Raw genomic sequence first — 23,836 nt, 5'->3', positions numbered from 1 at the left:
GGGGTGGTGGTGTCCCTTCACTTTTCTTGCTGTGGTGCAATTTGAGAATTTGATATTGACATGTTCACGTGTGGTGTGTCTGTAGACCCTCCCTCGGATAAACTCTACAGCCCTGGGTAAGCTCCAGCCCTGTTCCTGGCTCCTCTCATCCCTCAGCCAGTAGTCTGAGCACATTCTGGTGTATGTGTGTATACATGTGTGTACAGGCCTTGTAGGCCACTTGTGTCACTAGTGCCTTAGTGACCAAGGTTCTAACTGTCTGGAGAGAACCCACTCCCTATATGTTTTTAAATTTGTTAATAAAGACAGAGTTTGGAAACACGCCTCTGGTTTTCTGTGATCACAAACCTGTGTTGCCTGGTTGGGCTTCATATACCCAGTTATAGTCCAATTGATTGATTCTGAGGGGCAGGGCTTCAGATGGTGTAGTCGACAATTCGTAAATAGAGAACTAACCTACCACTTGCCACAATGGAGCTTTAAAAGCTGAGGAGGAAAGTTTTGATTATATAATACATTTCCAAATAGATCTTCATTATTACCTTCTATTGCCTGCAGAACAGCAGATCGTTCACAAATGTCTGGTAGGTTGGCAATTCGTACAGCTTCTGAAAACCGTTTCCCTGTGGTGGGGCAAGTCAAGAACATTGGAGCAAAGTTTTCATGCTCTATGGTCTCCTCCTGGATGCAAATGCAAAGAAAATAATTTAGTCAATAGCTTTTGTGCATGAAATCACTTTTTATTTCATTTTTATGCCCCCCACACCCCCTGAGTTTAAAATACAAAGGTAATTATCATTCTTATTCTTCTAGACCAGGGATTCCCAAACTGTGGTACGCGTACCCCCGGTGGTACGCGAGCTGCTTCTAGGGGGTACGCGAGATGCAAAGGGCTATGGCGGACAGGTGTAAAATGAAAATTTTAAATCTTTTGTAATTAATTCATGAATAAATACATAATTTCGAATCAGGTCATAATGATATGGAAACATGAAATTAAAGGATATTATTTATAAACGGTATGTGTTCATCCAAAAAAGGGCAGCTTATTAAACATGACGCCTGGAATAGTTAATAGAATGCGTTACTTTTGAATGCGTTGGATGGTCCGTGGTCCGTGGGGGGAAAGTTTTGCGGATATAACAGGTTTTTGAAAACAACAAAAACAGAAAGGAGGGAAGGAGCAAAGCTAGGAGTTATTTCAGATGGGCAAGAAAGGTAACATTAAGCTAGGCTTTACATTTAACAAACTAAAGGTAGCCTAAGTTTAGCCTTTCTAGGCTGTATAGCCTAATGTTGTCCAAACGAATACATCCTTGTCAGGGGTTGTTGTAGGCCTATTATAAGATATTGTATGTGGATGTAGTTAGGCTACTATGCAGGCTACTTTTCCAACCCAACCTTCATAACTTTTTAACTGACCAAATGCACGCACCTAAAACCGGGAAACGGACAAATATTGTCAACGGGGGGGTTATAGAATGCGTTACGTTTTTATGTGTTTATGTGTCGGATGGTGGGGGTACGCGAGCAGAGTCGGAATGTAGGCGGTGGTATGCGGGGGGAAAAATTTGGGAACCGCTGTTCTAGACCTATAACATTTCCAGCTGGAATATCATAGTTGACATGATTGCTGAAGTTGCTCTTGCAGAAGTTGCTCTTCTGTAGTCTGTGTTGATTCTGTGTTTTGGTTGTTTTATGCATTTGCTGACAATTACAGGCCCCTGACATGCCAACAAATACATTAGTTCCATGATACGGAGAAACAAAGTGTGTAAAATTAAGTCCTATGGTGGTGGTTGAGTAGTGGTTAAAGATTTTGGCTAGCATAAAGGAGTCACAAAAGTTGTCGTTTCAATTCCCAACTACGTTGTGCCCTTGGAAAAGGCACCTCAGTTGCTCCAGGGAGATTTGGCCCTGCAATTGGTATCTGTAAGTCTAAAAGAGTCAGCTAATTGCATACAGATCAACAGCGTGGGCAATAATTGTGCCAGTGAGCTAGAGAAAGAGTACCTGAGACTGAGAGAAGAGATAGCCCCAGCATTCAGCAGAGTACTCAAAAACTTCATTGTCTTCAACGATCATGTCGCATGATTGTGACGTGCGACTGGGCAACAGCTCTCTGAAAAGGGTGTACAGTCCTTCCACGAGGACAATCTAAAAAAGAGATATACTGTTTTTAAATCTTTCATATTATCTAAACATTTACTATTGCAAGTATGTCAGTGCAGTTGTTATATTAAACTACACAAAGCTACTTTGACAAATGACTGCAGTTGTTACATTACAATCATTTGGCAATCCCCAAATTTACCCCAATCTGTACTTAATATCCCTGATATATTAAGGTCCTACCACATGTATCCATATTTGTCTTTCATTTTTTTCAAACGAATAAGATAGGTGCTGACTTGAATCTGAATTATCAGAATACGAAACTGTTCCATATTAGTCTACAATAAAAGCTACATTGTTGAAAGATGCTGAACTATAACTTCAAAAACTTCCCTCCAAGGGTGCCTTTCTGGGTTCAGCAATGTAATGACTTGTTTGTTTATTTGTTTGATGTCACACATGAAACAATGCTGCAGAAACACGAAAATGTGACTTTGATATGAGTAGGCTATTGTTTGAGTTCTTGTTGATATCTAGTGCACGATGGGCAATAATTTAAAGGAATCTAGTTGCAGTCTTGTAAATAGTGACCCTGCAAGATCATAGAAGGAGTCATTGCAAAATCAGTCTGTGACTTAAAAACTTTATGACTTTATGAGGGGCTAGTGACCCTGTCCGCACGTTTGTGAAGCAACTGCCTCACAGACTCCCTAACTAACTACAATCAGAATAAAGAGAAATCAGCCCGACGGTCCACCGAGAGGGGGTATGGACCAAACAGGACGGACAACCTGGTAACGACTGGAACGGACACAACGAACAAAGAAAGGATCCTAAGAGAATGCAGCTGTGGATGGGCCAAAGTGACGACATACCTTCGCCTGCGGATCCATCAGGGGAAGGCAAAGTGTGGCAGGAACACCCAGGCGCAAGCTTGCACTGCAGCAGGAGATCAGACAAGGAGGAACAGTAGCCTGTTTGAGCACCACTGCGCTACAGAGCCCACCATTGCAGTGAAAAGAATGAGTGGAGAAGCTTCGACGAGAGCCTCCAGAACGCCCTGAAAGGCAACACAATCGCTAAGCTGAACATCTCGGTGGCATCATCTATGAAGAGGGTAAAGCAAGATTTGGAGAGCTGCAGCAAAGGAAGAGCCTTCCCAAGCAGAGCGGAAGACGGGAGAGGGAAATACACCAGCTAGTGAAAGAGCGCAGCCTCTTACTCTAAACATGGAAAACATCCGAGGACTATGAAAAGGAGGGCCTCAAAAACCTGTGGGACCAGATCCGAGCCAAATTTGGACTGTTAAGGAGAGCAGAGAGGATCCGAAGACGCAGAAGCCACAAGGAGAGAGCAAGGACGAGCCTCTTCTGTGACCCTCTCAAGTACGCCTGCTGGTTGCTGGAGGAAAAGAAAACAGGGGCGCTGCACATCACTGAACGGGAACTGGAGGACCATATAAAAACCAAGACAAGTGACGACCTTCGGGAAAGTCCCCTTAGTCCACCTAACTACATCCCTAAACCACCTGAGCCATCGTCAAAGATACCACCCCCCTAAAATGGCCTGAAATCAACCAAGTGGTGCAAGCAAGAGCTGTCTCTGCAGCCAGACCAAACGGGGCATCATACAAGGTCTACAAGAGATGTCCTATGACCTTGAGGCTTTTGTGGAAGATGATGAGTGTTGCCTGGAAAACTAAATCTCTCTCACCTGCATGGTGCAAGTCAGTCACCACTTTTATCCTGAAAGAAAAAGACTCCTGAAACATCAATCAATTCAGAGGCATTGCGCTTCTGAATGTGGAAGGGAAAAACTACTCCTCTTGTCCAACTACCTCCTGTCCAACAAGTACATAGACAGCAGCTGTCAGAAGGCAGGCGTACCAGGGTTCCCAAGCTGCGTGGAGCACTCCATGATGATCTGGGAACAGATTCAGACAGCCAAACGCAACAAATGGATCTGGCTAATGCCTATGGGTCTGTCCCCCACCAGCACATCTGGTAAGCCCTCAGCTTCTTCTACATGCCACCATGCATACAGAGCCTCATAACCACGTACTTCAACAACCTCCAAGTGTGCTACTCTACATCAACAGCTACAACCGGGTGGTACCAACAGTAGAAGGGAGTAGCTTTGGGTTCTTCAATCTCCCCAATTCTCTTTACAGCAACCTTTGATGTCATCTTAGTTGGAGGAAGACAGATGGTTAAAGTACCGTAAATCCTCTAATATTGGCCTGTATTCCATTAGCAGCCGGGTCTCTACCATTGACCGGTCTCGCTGTCGGAGGAGGTAAATAATGGCCGGTCTCTCATACAGGCCGGGGCTATATTAGAACCAACATTTTTTCTGGGCAGGCCTCAACATTATACTTGTGATAGTAACATACAAGTACCACAGGGGGGCAATGTTTGCTAATGAATCCAAGCCATAGCTACAGTAGCCTGGTCATCACCTCGCTCTTGACTCGAACATGAGACTTCAGTTTTCAGTCACCGGTAGGCTAACGTTGTTTACCATGGCAGCTGGAGGAGGCTGCAATAAGTATGTCCAAGCCCCTGATGTCATGTGGAACCAGCCATTCAAAGCGAGCCTACATGCTTCTTATGATGAGTGGACGGCTGGGGCTGCAGACAAGCAATACACAAGTGGAGGGAACCTAAAAGCACCATCTTGCCGTCTGCTTGTGGACTGGGTTCTCGCTGCTTGGGACAAGCTGGACAAGGACCTGATCATCAAGTCCTTCAAAGTGTGTGGGCAGTCTGTGAAACCCGACGTGAGTGAGGACGACCTCATATTGTGCTTCCGAGAGGGACAGGTATGTTGAAATTAGCGCTCACTTCTATCACTATCACTATTGCATTCGTGAGTGAGCCTGTCCACTGTGACTTGCAATAACGACCAAATTAAATTAATGTATCGTTCTTTACAGTCCTGCGCTGCTGGACGACAGGCCCTGATTGCTGCCCGTCTGCGCGAGGAAGAGAACAGACACGCAGCAAAACATGAGGAGGACCAAGAAGAACTGTACAATAATGAACTTGTTGTAGAGACTGGCACGAGTGATGAGGAGATTACAGGGAGAGATGAAGAGGAGGAGAAAATTGAGGAGGAGGATTAAACAGAATTGGAGGATTTTTTTTTTTACTTCAAACCAAACAAGACAAATTGAGTGAGCAGTAAGTTGTCTAAACCTGTACGTTGCCTTTTGTTATGAATCAATAGCCTAATTATCACCATGTATGGTTAAGTGTTTACAATGCACTACCGGTATGTTTGCTACGTTTTTGTTACCATATTACTACACTGGAATTTAGCCTGAATTACCGGTATTTGTTGTTAATGTTCTGTATACCGTTATGGTAACTGTACTTTTTCAATAAATGAACCTAATATTTTATAGGTTCAATTAGACACAAAATCTCGTTTTTATTCATTCCACTGGTAGTCTGTTTTGCTCAAATAGAAATAGAGGCCTGTCTCTAATTCTGGCCTCCTTCCAGTAAAGGCGATGCACTTGAGTGAAATAAAGGCCCGGGCCTATATTAGAGGATTTACGGTAGTCATATGCCCAGCAGGGCAGCGACTTCCAGCCATCCAAATGGATGATCTCACCACACTCCTCCATACAGCAGCGTGCACTCACAGACTCCTAAAGAGATTTGAGGAACTGTTGACATGGGCCAGGATGAAGATAAACCCCAAGTCCAAACAGGAAGAAGATGGGATGCATCGCAGGTAGTAGAACAGGTCATAACCCAACTGAAACACCAGGAGGTCATAGGGTTGGTGCAACATGACACGGCAGGTTTTGAATGGCAAACACCATCCAAGCCATGGTCCAAAGCCTCAAGGGAGGAAAGGAAACAGCTTGTGATTTTGGAAGTCAAGAGGGAGAAAGAGGAGGGCTACAAGGTCATGGCTGTGACCCAATCCCAGCAAGGCAGATAGACCACCTGGGAGGCTGTCACCGACAGGTCCATCACATGGTCTGATCTATGGAAGTTGCCCCAAGCAAGGCAAAATTTCTTGATCAGAGCCACGTATGACACTCTACCAAGCCCCCAAAACCCGCACCACTGGTATGGCACAGAGTGCCAATTTGCGGCCACAGTCCCAGCCTCCAGCACATCAGGGGCGCTAGGGTGGCGTCACGACAGTCCTGCGAAAGCTAGTAGAAGCACGCAGGATCGAAGTGAACCATGACAGCCTACCAACATCACACCCACCGATCCAATTCATTAGACAAGAGGGAGAGGCACTCAGTAGCACAGTAAGAGAGAGGTCCTTGCTGACACCTGGAGGTGAGTGGGCCCCAAGACCTGACCTGGATCGTCTGTTGAAGTTCCCTCAGGAGATTGCCATAACCTCCCTTCGGCCAGACACCGTGATTTGGTCCATCACCACAAAGACGGTCATTATGGGGCAGCCGTGGCCCACTGGTTAGCACTCTGGACTTGTAACCGGAGGGTTGCCGGTTCGAGCCCCGACCAGTGGGCTGCGGCTGAAGTGCCCTTGAGCAAGGCACCTAACCCATCAAAAAAGTATATATACTTATACTTATTATGACCGCCCGGCGCGCCAGCGGGCGGTCATATAGGTTTAGTCAGATTTTTTTTTTTTTTTTTTTTTTTTCTTTTTTTTTCTTTTTATGTCCAAATTTCCGTCAATGATTCCCGGGACACTGAAAGACCGGGGTAGACAAAAACTTGGTGGGCATGTAACCCTATATGGATAGCATGGAACCATCGTTTTTCGTTTTGATCTGTAGCCCCCACGCTGGACTGCACCCCGAAGAAAGGAGGGTAGGGCGAACACAGTTTTCTGTGAATATCTCGAGAACCGTAAGGTTTAGGAGGACCACCTTTTTTTTGTATGTTGATCTCAAGGGGCCATGTCAACCCATTCCATAACCACTAATTTCATGTATAAGCCCACCTAGTTAAACACAAAAAAGTAAAAATGAGGTGTTGTAATTGTAGGTATCTGTGACCTAACATAGTCAAAACTGCACGAAATTGGAAGTGTAGGATCATTTTGACACCTTCTGAATGCACGCCAAGTTTAGGTGGAATTTTGTTCATGGGGGGCCACACAATAAATGAATTTCTGTTATATTACACCAACTGGCCTGTAGGTGGCTGGAGACAGTTTTCTGTGAATATCTCGAGAACCGTAGGGCCTAGGAGGTCCACCTTTTTTTTTATGTTGGTCTTAAGGGGGCATGTCAACCCATCCCATTACCACTTATTTCATGTATAGCCCACCTAGTTAAAAATTAAAAAGCAAAAAATTAGGTGTTTTCATCTCAATATCTCTGGCTGACAAGGTCAAAACTGCACGAAATTAAAAGTGTAGGATCATTATGACACCCTCTGAATGCATGCCAAGTTTTGTGTACTTTTCGTTCATGGGGGCCTTACAATAAAATAATTTATGTGTACATTTAGTGACGTACACCAACAAAGGATTCCCGGGACACTGAAAGACCGGGGTACACAAACTTGGTGAGCATGTACCCCACATGGATAGCATGGAACCGTCATTTTTCGTTTTCATCTGCAGCCCCCGCTGGACTGGACCCCGAAAGGAGGGTAGGGCAGACACAGTTCTCTGTGAATCTTTATGGTATATTGGTCTCAAGGGCCCACATCAACCTGGCTCATAATCACTCATTTGTGATTTGCCCCGGTAAAAAATGAAAATCAGTAGGATTAAAAGAAAGCCAAAATAAATATTCATCATCATCATGGCTGCATTTTCAGTATTGGCTAGAAGTAGTCGTTTGTCCACTAGATGGCGCATCGTTGCAGTGAGGCGTAATTTTGTTGGAAGTTAAAAGTGGGTTGGAAAAACAATGGGCCTTCATACAAGGACTGTAATTTACATAGCGAACATCTAATAAGGATAGGGCGATGTTCACATGAAGTGTAATTCCCATTTCTTCTTGAAGCGAAATAAATCTGAGGATGTTTATCGGACATGCTTGGTTTTTACTGCAGGTAATGCGTTAATCTTGTAATATCAATAAGGACCTAGGTAATGTTACCGTTAAGCGTTGGTTGAGTGATGGAGGCATTTGATTTATTGCATTTGTAGAAAACTATAAATGCGGTTATACCAAGCAAATGTATAGCAGCACTGTTTGTATCTTTCGACTGTCATTTATTGCACGTGCTACAAAATCATTCTGTGCAATGGAAGATTTACCAACGTTACACACCGGTCTGATACAGTTTTGCCTATACATCGTGAGACTGAGGCGCCTGTTTATTTTGTTTTAAGTGCGTGCAGGGTGTGAGAGGGGGAATCGATGTGCTTTGATTACAGCTTGGTAGTTGTAGTCTGTGAAATTAAAAAGCACGTGTGTGTGAAGTATCCAAACAATGACACCTTCATTTCATTATGGCTGCTTTAGCAAAACACCTTAAGCTACTGTGTAGTGGGTCCCATTTAGAAGTGGCTACTTCATTCGGCGCTTTCCTTGACTCATGGAGCTACGTGAATGTTATTACAACTTTTCGCCGATATGACAGTTTAAGTCCGGCTGATACTGTAAAGGCGTAAGCCATTGGTTTCAAAGGAGATTTTATTTGTGTCGCCAGCATAGCCTATTGACAATTTATGTTGTCAATAGGCCTACCTTATAATCCTACCTGTAGCTTAGGGAAGCTAACAACTTTCTATTAGGATCTAGTTTGTTAGTTACCGTTTTGTCATAACTCCCTGATGCATTTTGCATTTAGAATAGCCAGAGCGTGTATATCTCAATCGGAAAATTAAACAATATCGGGTGCCTATGGACTAGGCTGGGTGAACCCAGCCTGATCTGCCCGCTATTTATTTTTTTGATTTCTTAAAAGATTGAGCTTGGTCTGATGAAAGCCAGACTAGCCATGGACCTCAGTTAAACAATGCAAGGGAACATGAATCAGCCTATATTTGCACTAACAATAACGGACAAAAGCTCTTCAACTTTGGCCCGTTAAAATGTGTATGAACAGTCTAGCGGCGCATTTCATCAAGGCCCATTTGGACATGTCAGTTATTTGCACCACTGGTTAGATGTAAAACAGCATTTAAGTTTCAGACTAGGCTACTGTTACTTAATTTGTGCATTAACAATAACGTTTCAGACTACTGTTACTTAATTTGTGCATTGACAATAAAGTATTACATGAACTAAAGATGACTAAAATCTTATGTAGAAGAAGAAACATTCACAAAAATCCATCCATCCAAAATGACCTTTGTTTTTGATAGCTGTTGAAAACGGCATGGAACTGACAGAGATGTTTTTGTTTATAAATACATAAAAAATAAATAAATAAATAACATTATGCTGATACCTTTTGCTTTTCCCAAATACAATGTAGCCTACAGGTGTAAGTGACCTTTCATCAATCCAGTTGCAATGGATGAACTGTGATGAACTGCCCTACTTGTGATTGTTTAGAGATTTTAAAGGTTTTATAACAATTCTACATCTTCTTTGGCTATTCTACAATCTATTCACCTTTTCAGCACCAGTAGGGTACTTTCTGTGCAGCCGCGACACACACTCAGGCATGCCAAACAAGCATACACAAAAGTTTCAAGAGTGGGGATGGAGTAAAATATGGAGACAAATTGAAGTGTGATTTATTTTCGCGGAACGGATGTACAGGACTGAGCGGCGGTCATATTTTGTACCGCTATGCGGTACATCTAGTTATGGCTGAACTGACCGTGCCATGGGAGGATGGGCTGGAGACTGCCTTTGAAAGGAAAAAGGAGAGGTATGCGGAACTGGCAGCTGCATGCGCACAAGCTAGGTGGAGAGCACTGCTCTGGCTCCGTAGAAAGGACATGGTTTGGGGGAGAGACGGATCCTAGGGCCGGCTGCAGGGGGCGTCAGGGAGACGTGACCCTGCTGATGACCATGCAGTCGGACCAAAAGGCACGGGCAGAAGTGCGTCAGCCAGAAATGCCTCGCAGGTGGTCTCACCTGTGCTTACAACTGACTTGTCTTTAGATGTAGGGTCTGAGACTGTAATGTTTTCAAAAGTCTTCTGGTGTAAAGATGTCATTAGTTGCACCACCATAACTCAAACTATGGTTTTGGGAATCAGTTGTGTGGTAGTTGCATAGTTCCAATCATGTAAGTTGCTAACATACAGTAATTGCTAACTATGTTTTTGGATAACATACCCCAGTATTATAACTACCTTGTGTCAGTAAGGGATAATGGCCATGAGGTGTCCCAATATACACAATTAATGGACGAGGCAGAGGCAAAGACTTCACGACTCACAGTGGAGTGGAGTTTCCTCTGCTAAGTCAGGACACTTCAAGGCCGTTATTCCGTTTATCCCACTATGGTTGCGACTATGTACATGTATATATGCGTTTATAGCAAAGGAATCAAGCGGTTAAGTTTAAAAAGAAGCCGGTTTGTTCCGTTTGTTGTACTATACTGCTCAAAAATATTAAGGGAACACTTCAATAATACACTGGATCGGTACTCTGACACTGTTTGGTTCTGAGCACAAGTAAAAGTTTTGAGGCGAGTGTTTTATTTTGCAAGAACTGTCAAGACATTCTGAGAATGGAGAAAAGGGTGGAAGGTTTCAAAAAATGTGTTTTAACAATTGTGGAAAACTGTAAGTGTTCCCTTAATTGTTTTGAGCAGTATACATTCTTTGGTCCCGACAGTGATAATGATGGGTAGTTAGCTTGTTTACAGTTGATTCCATTCTTGCGAAGCCTTCTTCCTAGTTCAACCATTGTTTACTGTGGTTGTTATACTGTAGTTATCATTCAAAGAGCATTGATATGGAACAGTGATTTCTTTTAATCAGATCTACCTACTTCATAGGTGCCCCTATGTATAGAATTAATAGCCACCCCACCAGCCAATAAGAAAAGAGTATTTCATGTCTCTGGGTGATAATGCTCAATACAAAATACTAAGAAAAAGTAATTACATTACCTTCTGTACTTTGGTCCCCATTTCATTCCTGCACATGACCTGATGCAAAATCTGAGCAAGGGCATGACATCCAGTGAGTCTGCGGATATAAGCCACCACATTTTTGGATTTTTCTCCATGTTCTTTCATTCTCTGCAAATACAGAGAATACAAATACAAATGGCTTAGCATATTCCCACTGAATTCAACATGTAAACTGAAAAAGCCAAACTGTGAAGTCAGTTTAAATAAAGTTGTAGGCTACGTACGATGGAGTATAAAGTTGAAAAGAAGACACTTAGGCCCTTTACAGTCTGCTGAACAGAAGGCTCGATATCAGCCATGAAAAAATCATCAAAACTTGGACACTCCTGATTAAACGAGGATAAGAAAAAGTGCACCAGGGATTCCTCATTTATCCCAATGTCTTTCAGTGGGTCATCACTCCATGGTACATCCCTGTTCCAAAATCATTAAAATAATAATTTTTAATTTAAATTGCACTATTTGATGCACAGATACAAATACGAATATACATTTACAAAGCGAGACTACACATTGTATGGATTAAAGGAGAAATCCGGTGAGTTTTCACATTAGCTGCTGGTTGTAGCAACTCGAGATAGGTAAAACTGATTGTTTTTGTTTTTTTCGTACCGACAGTACTCGATGACCTCGAGACACGGGGATCTATCTGAAAACTCGCCGGATTTCTCTTTTAAGGTTCCTTTAGTAATGTAAAGGATTTAAATCACCTTAAATGTAGCACATGTGGCGATATTCCACTTGCGTGAGCCAGTCCTTGTCTCAGATCGGCCAATGTTTGACTTTCCAAGTCTATTTTGATTTCATAGTTACCCTGAATTACAGGCAAATGATCTGCTTGTAAGAAATCATTTTTCGTGACACGTAAGGAAATACAGACCTGATAGACAAATGTGAAGATCAAGAATGTACCCTCAACATAATGTGACAGCGCACTGTGTCCATCCCTGTGGTGTTCCTGGCTATCTGTGTTTGTCGTTGCATCTCAAGATTCTCTTTGGGTGTGAATATGACATAGAGATGACTCCCTTTCTCTACGTGCCTGTCATTTAATGACCCTGTGGAATAGAGGAGTATGCAAGCAAAACTTCTGGGACAGAACAAAACGTTGATGTCCATTAACACAGTTTAAACATGTCAAGAGAACAGACAAGTTGAACATTTCTGGCTTACAAAAGCAGCCAATTGGATATCACACACATAGACTCATAACCCCAAACAGACAACAGTTTACAACAAATGGGCAAAGTTTGAATGATTGCAACATTTCACGAGGTGAAAGTCATACAGTCATTTTGGAATTGTTAGCAAATGTGACCAACGAAATGCACTGCACACCAGGTTTGAACTTTATAGACAGAACATTTTCGGGACATAGAGTACCGAAGCTATGACGTAGCGTTGCCAAGGCAGCAATTTCACTGGATCTAAACAAATCAATCTAACCATTGAAATCACCATTAGCGGTGGCTTTCTTATTCTATTTCAATAATTTTACAACGTTTCTAAGATCATTCCAAGATCATGGGTCATTCCACGTCAATTCAACCAGGGTCCACGCACTTAGGTCTCAAAAAATTCTGAAAAAATTACCAGGTGTACCTATGTTACCTAGGAGACACACTGTAAAATTACTCTTATGCAAGATCAATACTTTCCAAGATACAGCCAGTTTTACAGGGGGAGGGGGTGTCGATTTTGTTCGGCCTCTTTTTTTTGTCAAAGTTCACAAGCCCACAGCGCAAGAACTAAACCATGTAGGAGGCTCAAATTTTGCATGCTGGTACATAAATAGGAATAGTATGTAGCAAAATCGTCACGTTTGGTCTGGATAATCCTGCATGGTCATAGCTGTCCCTCAAATTTGATACAAATTTTATTGGAGTTTTAAGCCTTCTGTTTAAGCCTTCAGAAGACATATTTGTACTCAACATAGGCTCTTGATTTATTTTCCTTACTGAGATAAGTAGAAACACTCTCACAAAAAACAATGAACAGAAAATAAATCATTTCAGGGTCTGAACAGCAGACCTTACAAGTCTAAAAAATCATTTTGGTTCTCATTTTCAGAGCACCTACTGTAAACACCTTGTGGGAATATACAAAGATTTTTTAAATATTTTTTTCTTTATTCTCCATGATCTTTTCTTTTTAAAAACACCAATTTGACTAGTCTTATGCAAATCTTTCTTTTTTACTATCCACCCTGAACATGGGCAAAATGCCCCATTGACATCAATATGTTTTCTATAGAGTAAAAAATCTTTGTATATTCCCACAAGGTGTTTGGGTGCTCTGAAAATGATAACCAAAATGATTTTTCAGACTTGTGAGGTCCGCTGTTCAGACCCTGAAGGGATTTATTTTCTGTTCATTGTTTTTTGTGAGAGTGTTTCTACTTATCTCAGTAAGAAAAATAAATCAAGAGCCTATGTTGAGTAAAAATATGTCTTCTGAAGGCTTAAACAGAGCCCAGCCAAAAACTCCAATAAAATTTGTATCAACTTTGAGGGACAGCTAAGTGCGTGGCTAAGTGCAGCTAAGTGCGTGGGCCCTGGTTGAACTGACGTGGAATGACCCTAGTATATTTTTTTACACTATAGGAATCACATACTACAACATATATTCATACCAACACGATCAAATTCGTGACTACAGAGTTTTATTTTAGCATGGGTTTCCTCCGTAAAAGAGATCTGCATGTAACTTCACAGCATGCGGTTAAAATCATTAAATTCACTCTTAACAGCCGCCAGTCTTTGAGAAGACGTGAAATATCCACTGGAATTTTGTTTCTTTGCCAGGGAATCCGTGTTATGTGGGTAAGTTGCTGCCTAGCATGTTTAAATGGCTATAGCCTACATTTAAAACACTTTGTTAGCTAGAAATTATGCCACATGTCTATATTCAATGCTATTTAAGCCACTTCGAAAGTTTGTTTAGATCCAGTGATTCTGCCGTCATGGAAACGCTACGTCAGACTTCGGTACTCTATTACAATGCACAAGTTATAGCACTCTTTGCTGATGAGATTTCTCCAAAAAATGCCTTGATTATCTATACAGATCTTTATGATGTTTGGACATTTGCCCTCCTAGCTTGCAAGCAAGTTCATTAAGAAGGGCACATTCATCACACACTGTAGGGGCACACAGAAACTGAAAACCTAACACGGCAAATAATATATTATGTACAAACTTTGTACATGTGCAAACTTACATGTGTTGAAAAAAGGATCGTCAGTGAGTGGCATTCCCTCGGCAGTGAAAAGGCAAACACCCATGCTGTTATCAATGCCCTCCTGATGGCCAATTCGGAGTATAAGATCTTCCACAGTATTTTGTGCTGGATCCAAGTCTAAATGACAATAAATAAATGACTGGATGAATAAAGGTTATAGTGGGCACCCATTCTGTCAGCTTTTTCTGCTCGTCGTTCTACTTGTGACATCAATGGAATCCTGCAAAATCATTATTTGATTGGTCAGGAGCTCTTTTTCGCATGTGATATCTCGCATTAAAAGAGGCTGTTCTGAAAGTTTTTTTCATTGCACTCTGTACACACCGAGGACGACATTTGTTGCAGACTAATTAAAGTATAGGTAAGGGAAATTTGGCCTCTGCATTTATCCCAATCCGTGAATTAGTGAAACACACTCAGCACACAGTGAACACACAGTGAGGTGAAGCACACACTACGCACAGACGCAGAGAACTCTGTGTTATTGAATATTCACCATTTCAAATACTACCGAATACTACTGAAGGCTACCCTTCACCGTCAGGACTGATCACTTTGCCCTCCAGTGGCTCATGCCCTTAAAAGAGCCAGAGGGTGGCACGCTGGATAGAAGAACTGCAGTCCCATGACTTTTTAACAGGGGCGGAGCCAGACATTTGAAACATTGGGGGCTTAGCCCAGTGTCACACACTGGATGGCTAGGGGGGTCCGGGGGCATGCACCCCCGGCAGAAAATTTAGAAAAATAACCCCTTAAATAATGACTTCTAGTGAATTCTGTGTAAACTAATGGTCACATTGAGACTTTAAAATGTGAGACTCAAGGTATATCTGACTGGCACTTTGGGTCTTTCAAGAGGGGTCTATAGGCATAGCCTATCTGATCAGCAGGCACTTAGTTAATTAAGCGTTTTTTATGAGTTTGTATATTATAGACTAGTACTGTATACTATGCTGAGATAACCCTGATGGGATGCTTACCTTGTCTCAATAAATTTTTACTTTGAACTCTGGCAAAAGTAGCCTTATGGTCAGGTTTAGCACAGCCCCACACATTGTGAACCCACTTGTTATAATGTTCAATGGAACACATGAAGCTAAGTTTAATTCAGGGCTTAAAGTTAATTTTTCAAAATGGGGGGAATTCTCCCCTTCAGTGCTTCACATAGGGGGGACTAATTCATTTGGCGAGGGGGATACATTTTACAAACTGAAATCGCATTTTCCTTAGGCCTATAGGTGTCAATGAGAGAACACTTAGGCCTACACTTACATGATTTTGGTTTCGATTTTCTAATTGGAGCAGGCCTAAGTCTTTGTGACAACACGTCATGATACATTTGATAATGTTAACTTTGATAATGCGCACTCTAGAAAGTGAAAGTAGCCTAACCTAGGCCTATGCGCTCTGTGTCTGAGCTGTCTGTGCACGTCCGCAATTGATTACGTTCCTCAAATGGAGAACACATCATGCAAGTTCAAAATCCCGCCGGTATTACATCTCTGTTTCATATTTGCCTAGGCTACTAGCCTACAATAAATGAATTGAACGAACTCAACTGACAACAGGTAAATCTACTGATTCGGTCATTGAGACTCTATGAATAGCAGTACAACAAACGTTGTCTTTTTGAAGTTTATTTTTGTATTCCGGGGTACAGTAGCCTGATTGCCTAATGTCTTATGACAATAGTTTTTCTTACCGCTTGCTGTTTAAACTGACTGCGCCGCTCTTTCCTGCCAGGTTTATGACGTAAACTGCTACATCTCGGTACATTGCCTAAACTCATCGTGTGGTTAATCAGATTGTCAATATTGGGCTTTGAAAATAAGGGATAGCCCATTTGCTCAGTAATAGTAGCCTACATTTTGTAACATTTTTAGAGAAACCAAGGGGAAGTTAAATTAGAAATTAGAATCGTTGGAAATTGAAAACACATACAAAAATTTGAAAAAAGATCCGGGGCTTGAGCCTCCGAAGCCACCCCCTAGCTCCGCCAATGCTTTTTAAAGTGGTGCATAGGGCAGGCCCCCGTGCCACTCCAAGGCCGATGCCTTGTCACGCCGACCCTGCGTTGAGGACGGATGCTGCCACTGTGAACGGAAGGAGACACGGGACAGGGAGCTACAGACACAGGGACAGGAGGCAGCCACGGTCAGCCGGACAGAGGTGGCAGTGTGCTGCGAGCTCACTGAAATTTCACCGACGCAGTGGAGACAACAGTAGGAGGCCGCTATAGGCATACAGCCAGTGGGTATAGAGGCAGACACGGCCACAATGGGAAGAGGTGGGACCACTCTGTGCCCCAAGGATGAGATTACGCCAGGAGACAGCAGGACCGTCTAGAGACGACCCACGAATTTGAACTTATAGAACGAAAATGACAAATTACGTAGTGGGCTAATGTGACTGGTGAACTGTCAGCACTACACATCAGCTGATATTTGTGCACACACACACAACACACACTGACTGGTGAACTGTCAGCACCACAACACAGAGCTATTAGTGGTGGCCCATCTACACATCAACCGATAGCTACCGATTCGCTCGTTCATATTTGTTCGGCACACACACATGGACTGTTTATTGTTTCCGGGCGGTATTGGACCGTTCCATTAGGTTAATTGATTGTGGGGTATTTCGAGACGGAACTGATCAAACCGCATCGATGATTAGTCTTTCCACATGTAACCAAGTTTATTATTTAACAATGTATTTAGCTCATTCTGCTAGTAACAAATGATATATATTTATGCTTGTGGCCCAGGGTCTGTCTTGTCTATTGTGTGTTAATTGATTGTTTAGTGTTTACCTGTCTATGTTAAATGGTGCTGGCCGCCAGGTATATGTTCCCCCCTGTCTAGTCTGATGTTAGTCTTGTCTGGCCTATGTGTAGGGTACTGTGAGTACTATGACTGTTACAATGCTGTTGTAGTTTGATTAGAAGCTTAAGCAGATTTTTCATACTGGTTCAATATCGCAATTTTGGAAGATTATTATTAACATTTTTCTGTGCATTTTTCTATGGACTCTCCTGCTTGGTTGTTCGAGCCAAGCCGAATAATAAATTACTGTCCATCTTCACTACTGCCTCTGCTTCTTTGGCCACACCCACATTCGTTAATGGTAACTTCCGCTCGGTTCCATTACAGCTAAACATTTTAAACTTGCGCAAAACTGATGAACCCAGCATCGGTGCTTCGCATAAATTAAAACACAAACTGAAGCAACAACTTGACATTTAGACAATCCTACCACGAAACTATTTCCATAGGCCTGCAACTTTTATGACATTATGACTGTTCGCAATTTGATTCTTGAGAGCGAGGAGCAGGATATTTGCACCGCTCAGCTCCGTTCACTAGCTCTGATTCGGAGGCATATCACTTATGTAAAGATTATAAAAACTGATTATTTTTCGATTTATTGCAGGTTTCTTCTTATTTTGAATGCGTCCTGACGGAGTAGGGAGACTGGCGTTGGTCACGGTTTGGAATAAAAGGGAGAAAACAGGACAGAGTAACATGGTGGACTACTTTTTTTTTGGACAACGTAGTTAAGGCGGCAGGCCTGTTTTGCCAAGGTGGCTGCCTTGACTGCAAAGTGCTGCGGGAATCCCTGCCTTCTACTTTCACCAATAATTTCTTTGATTAATTGAATAGTTCCACAGGGTTTCCACCATCCACCAAGAAGTGTATTTTAACTCAACATTATAAACTTTAGATTTAGATCAGATTTGTAGAAGCCATGTCTCTGTAAGGTTGGGGAAGCACAAAGATGAAACATACCTCTTAGCTCTCTGGCCTCAGGGCACTTGGGAAATGAATAAAAAAGACAAAATTCTTCCACTGACTTTGTGACAGTCATTTCGGCACCGTTTCCAAGCCTTCTAATTACATCCAGCATGTTTTTATACCGGTTCTTCTCCACTTGAGTTAAACCTTGTGAAAAATATATGTCAAGTCAAGTCAACTTTATTTATATAGCGCATTTCATACATAGAGGTCATTCAATGTGCTTTACATGAAAGCAAACAGGAATAGCTGATAAAAGCATAGAAGGGCAATAGTCAAAGAATAGTAGTAAAGAATAATAATAAAATAATAATAATAATAATAAAAAACATAAAACACACAAGGTGATAGTACATAAAAGGGCAATAATTTAAAAGTGTTTAAAAAGTAGTAATTAAAACATAAAAACAACAACATAGAACTATTCAAATTCTAGCTGAAAGACTTTCCCAGATTTAGAATAAGAATAAGAACCCAGTTGATGACTATACCTGAAAGTCCAACAGTGCTCTAATCTGTGTAGTAATATGTTGTTATCAACAGCGAAGGCTGCACTAAGGTCCAATAACACTAGGGCTGATGTTTTGCCTGCATCTGTATTGAGGTGTATGTCATTTAATGTATGTCATCTGTTTGTATATATGTCATCTGTTTCAGTGCTGTGATTTGCCCGAGAACTTCACTGAAAGTAATAAAAATACCCATTTGATGTTACAGTAGGAAGGTGGTTACTTGATTGATATGGAGGAAATGGTGAAATGGCAAACAAGACATTTTACATTTTTAAAGATGCAATTAGGTTATATATTTTCTCTGATCCTTTTCCATTGTTTTTGATTAGGCCATCTCATATCAGTTTCTAATGATTAATTCCAATGATTTACCAATACTGTTTAGATCTTCATCAGCGATCCCATCAAGAAAGTCTCTTTCATCTCTCACTCCAAAGTCAAAGAATGGTTTGTACAATCTTTCCAGTCTGTGTTTTTCCAGTATGCGGTAGATCTTTTCCATCTGGAAGAAATTATGCAGTCTTATGGCAAGTATGAAAAGAGGCTAAAAGATAAAAGGAATACTTTCCTGCGTCACAATTTTGTTTGTCTGTAAAAATGCAGGGTCAGGGTGCTCATCATTGTGACATCACAATTTAGAGCTACAACAATGCAACATGCAGATGTATGGCAGTGTATCAGGGCCATTGTATGAAATAAAAAAAAATCTGACCTGGAGGAGAAAGAAAAATCTCAGAAATTTGCCAGGAAACAAACTCGGATATTCTCACAAATATATGAAAAACAAAGTCGGAAAGTAGTAGTCTCAATGAATCACATTTCTTCACTCTGCAACAGATGTTGCTTGCTTTGCATTATTATACTTCTACACAGTGTTGGGAGTAACGAGTTACAAAAGTAATGTAATTACTGTAATATATTGCTTTTTGCTGTAACGCGGTAATGTAAGGCATTACAAAAAATTGGGTAATTTTTTACTCGGTACAAACTTCAGTAACGCGCATTACAATGCATTTTAACCTGAAATTAAGTGGTGTTATGTTTTGATACACATTTGCAAACACTGGGAGAACAACAGAGGAGAAAAAAATCTGTGCAAATAGAACGTTATCTCCTGTTACTGGTTGAAGATGACTGTGGCTGGCTGCAGCTGACTCGATGGACATAAGCCTATGCTCATTATTTTCAATTTGTCAGAGACAACTAGGATATGAAGAACAGTTAAGTTCACTTTGTGTGTGAAACTGAAAGATCTCTCTATACTTTGCGAAATAGCACAATTAATTTAATGACACATCTAAAGCAGGGTCACACTAATCTTTTTGATTCTTGATAAAGCATAAATGCAATGCATGTCAGCTTTGTGCTGTGAAGTTGAATTAAAAGAGAATGAAGGGATAGAAATGTAAAAAAAAGATGGGGGTGCGTCTAGATTTCTAGCCTAGGGGACTTGGACTTAGGTCGCAAAAACAGTGACTTCAGACTTGACTTGCGACTCCACTCAAAATATTTCAGACTTGACTCGCACTCGAGCTTCAAAACTCCTGGACAAGCTGTATTTTTTTAAAATATAAATTTATTCATGTTTTTCTATTTTATTTTATTGCTACATATACTTTGGGAAACGTATAACGAGCAGCATTGCCCCTTTGCTTAATGCACAACGTAACGCATGCGCTATGTGCGTACACTCACAGCGCCGAAGTTTTTAACAGGCAAACACTGGATGAACAATGGATTTTATGGAGCAGCGTCGACCAAATATAACTGAATCGTAATTTAATTTACGGTAAAGTCGCGATGCTGGTGTCTTGAAGTTGTATTGAAAAGAATGGAATCTAATGTAAATGAATGTCGAAAGCAGAGTGCATCGCAAATAGTAGCAGCCAAAGAGGAATGTTGATAACAGAACAAGTGACTGTGAAAATCTTTGGAGGCACACATTTAATGCGTCAGCCTAGGCTACTACTCTTTGGCCGGCTCGTAAGCCCAAACAAGTGTGTGCAGCATGCCTTTACGTAGCCTACTAACGGCGCATCATCATAAAGATATATTTAATCTGCATCAATTTCATTTTAGAGGAAAACAAATTAACATTATATCATTGATAGACAGCTAGTAATCACACGTTTACGTTACATCTATTTTTAATTCACAGGCCATTCAATCATTTTACTAACACGGCAGTTATGAAGAATTATGTTTATGTAACTTACTCATGTCGAAACTATGTACATTACCAACCTAATTTGTTTGCAATACCCCATGTTGAGAACAATTAGCATGTACACTTACCATAATATCCCATGCAAAACGGTTAGCTTGCTAGCTAGCTAACTGTGGAACTTAGTATATATATATATACTCAGTATAACATAGCCAATTATCTCACCTACTGTAGTTGTAGGAAATAGGCTACGTTTATATTACAAGTGATAGAATGAATGTGTGACTTATGTTTAGTTGATCGATACATTCGTGACACTCCTGTAAACTAGAAAGAGCAAACCATAGGAACATGATCACATTAATCCCATAAACACACAGATAACCCTTACACCAACCTTATTTTGTGCCTTTTATTCACGTTTGTCTCAAGATTTAGTAAGTATATGTAGCAGGTAGACCTTCTCTGCCTGCTATTTCCCCATAGCACCTGGAAGTGCTAATGAAGGGGGCGGGGCATAGGCATTTGAGCAATCTGGCGCCAGTGGAGTGCTACTTAAAAGGGGCAGTAGCCAGTAGCAATGTAGACTCCACTGGTGTAGCCCCTGCCTGCTACCGTCGGGTATGCTGTCTCCCCATAGACATTTGTGGTTTTATGTTATGTATATTGTGGTGTGTTCTTTGTTTAATCTTCTGTGTTCTGTTCTTTTAGGCAGCAGTCATGCTGATGGGGAACATGGAATTAGTGCTGCTTGTCTTGTCTTGTCTTGGTTTTGCTTTGGTTATTTTATGTTTGGTTTTGGTGTTGCCTGTCTTGTCCTTCTGTTTGTAACTTTCATCTTTATTTAGTAGGGAGGTGGCTCTGAGGGGGGTCTAGTTTAAGCACGTGTGATGTTTTTGGTGTATTCCTTGTAGCTTTACTGTGTACCTTTGCTGTGTAACAGGTGAACCTTTCTTTATGCTTGCATGGTATTGGTCTGAATTTCCATAGTTGCCACCCTCAGATCTCCACTTCCCTACCTTTGTCTTAATAAATATTGTTTTCCTGTAATTCATGTCCACTGTGTAGTTCTGAACCTCAAAGCAGTACAATCTCTTAAAGATTCCCTGATGCACTAGGCCTCAGGGTGGCGTAGTCAGGCTACTGTGATTGGCCCTTTGGCCCTTCCTAGGTACCACCCTGTTACATTCTGGCGTAAGTCGGCAGGACACATAAGAGACATGAATTCCAGGTATGTTAATTTGTTGGCAGATTGTTTTTGTGGTTCTTTTGCTTTTTTATTTCTAAGACAAGACAGCAGCCCGGCCAGGAGATTATGGATCTGGAGAGCTCTACCGACCAGCCTTCCTGTGGACCTCTCCTACCATCCTCAGGCTCTCTGGGTGTTTTTTTGGTGCCTCCTCTGGACCAACCCTGTGCGGACCGAGTTGCAGGAGGAAGCCTACTTGGCGACCACTGGTGTGGCATTGGCCTACCAGTTGGCAGGGATGTGACTTATGGACAGCGGCAGTCAGACCACCGGGTCTCCACTGAGTTCTGGATAGCGGTGGCCGGACTGCCGGGTCTCCACTGAGTTCTGGATAGCGGTGGCGGACTGCCGGGTCTCCTGTGTTCTGGATAGCGGCGGCGGACTGCGGGTCTCCTGTGCTCTGGATAGCGGCGGCGGACTGCGGGTCTCCTGTGCTCTGGATAGCGGGTCGGACTGCGGGTCTCAAGTATTTGGTTTTAATGCCAATAGTCATGTTTTAATGTTTTTTTAGCGTCTGGGCTCTGTATATTGGGGACCTTATGTACTTTTACCTGTTTCCCTGTTAGTCCACTGGGTCCCCTCTGTATCAGGGTTGGGTCCACTGGCCAGGTCTTCTGTACCCCGTTAAGGGATTTTTTGGCGTGCCCAATTAAAGGCGTTACCATGTTTTTTTAATTTTGTTCTGTGCCTTAGCTCCCTGGTTTTAGACCAGGGACAGTTTAATGGTTGGCTTGTCGTCGGGGCGACAGTGTAATTAATGGGGGTGGATTGTAGCAGGTAGACCTTCTCTGCCTGCTATTTCCCCATAGCACCTGGAAGTGCTAATGAAGGGGCGGGGCATAGGCATTTGAGCAATCTGGCCAGTGGAGTGCTACTTAAAGGGGCAGTAGCCAGTAGCAATGTAGACTCCACTGGTGTAGCCCTGCCTGCTACCGTCCGGGTATGCTGTCTCCCCATAGACATTTGTGGTTTTATGTTATGTATATTGTGGTGTGTTCTTTGTTTAATCTTCTGTGTTCTGTTCTTTTAGGCAGCAGTCATGCTGATGGGGAACATGGGTCGCGGCTGCTGTCTTGTCTTGTCTTGGTTTTGCTTTGGTTATTTTATGTTTGGTTTTGGTGTTGCCTGTCTTGTCCTTCTGTTTGTAACTTTCATCTTTATTTAGTAGGGAGGTGGCTCTGAGGGGGGTCTAGTTTAAGCACGTGTGATGTTTTTGGTGTATTCCTTGTAGCTTTACTGTGTACCTTTGCTGTGTAACAGGTGAACCTTTCGTTATGCTTGCATGGTATTGGTCTGAATTTCCATAGTTGCCACCCTCAGATCTCCACTTCCCTACCTTTGTCTTAATAAATATTGTTTTCCTGTAATTCATGTCCACTGTGTAGTTACGAACCTGAAAGCAGTACAATCTCTTAAAGATTCCCTGATGCACTAGGCCTCAGGGTGGCGTAGTCAGGCTACTGTGATTGGCCCCTTGGCCCTTCCTAAGTACCACCCTGTTACATATACATGGATTTCTATGGAACGTCACGAAAACATGCGTGCGCAACCAAGAGGCAGAAAGCACCATAGAACAGCATAGAGCAATGTAAAACAGCAAAAGAATAAAATTAGTTTTTGTGCTGAAAACTGCACCAATTCGAAATCACGATGGTTAGAGAATGTTAAATATGTTTAATATCCCTAACGGAATGCATGTCTTCGCCAAAAATGAAAAAACACGATGGTATATTAATAATCCAAATGAACGTCAAACTT

At 41.9% G+C, this 23,836-nt stretch overlaps 1 protein-coding gene across 5 annotated transcripts in view; it reads right to left on the bottom strand.

The window, feature by feature from the left end:
* Positions 1-23,836, bottom strand: part of LOC125294291 — an 80,643-nt gene that overhangs the window by 40,926 nt on the left and 15,881 nt on the right. For 4 of the 5 annotated variants that reach the window (XM_048242839.1, XM_048242840.1, XM_048242842.1 and 1 more), the window contains 9 exons: positions 19,035-19,164; positions 18,145-18,297; positions 14,333-14,470; positions 12,026-12,171; positions 11,824-11,927; positions 11,338-11,527; positions 11,090-11,221; positions 2,014-2,157; positions 543-681 (listed from right to left, as the gene is read on the bottom strand). In XM_048242839.1, the coding sequence (XP_048098796.1) occupies positions 543-681; positions 2,014-2,157; positions 11,090-11,221; positions 11,338-11,527; positions 11,824-11,927; positions 12,026-12,171; positions 14,333-14,470; positions 18,145-18,297; positions 19,035-19,164 (1,276 nt within the window). The remainder of the gene's footprint in view (positions 1-542; positions 682-2,013; positions 2,158-11,089; positions 11,222-11,337; positions 11,528-11,823; positions 11,928-12,025; positions 12,172-14,332; positions 14,471-18,144; positions 18,298-19,034; positions 19,165-23,836) is intronic. The other variant, XM_048242843.1, reaches the window with a different exon arrangement.

The sequence above is a fragment of the Alosa alosa genome, chromosome 5, assembly GCF_017589495.1.
Source record: "Alosa alosa isolate M-15738 ecotype Scorff River chromosome 5, AALO_Geno_1.1, whole genome shotgun sequence".
Classification (NCBI taxonomy): domain Eukaryota; kingdom Metazoa; phylum Chordata; class Actinopteri; order Clupeiformes; family Clupeidae; genus Alosa; species Alosa alosa.
This window is presented reverse-complemented; position numbering and strand designations above follow the sequence as displayed.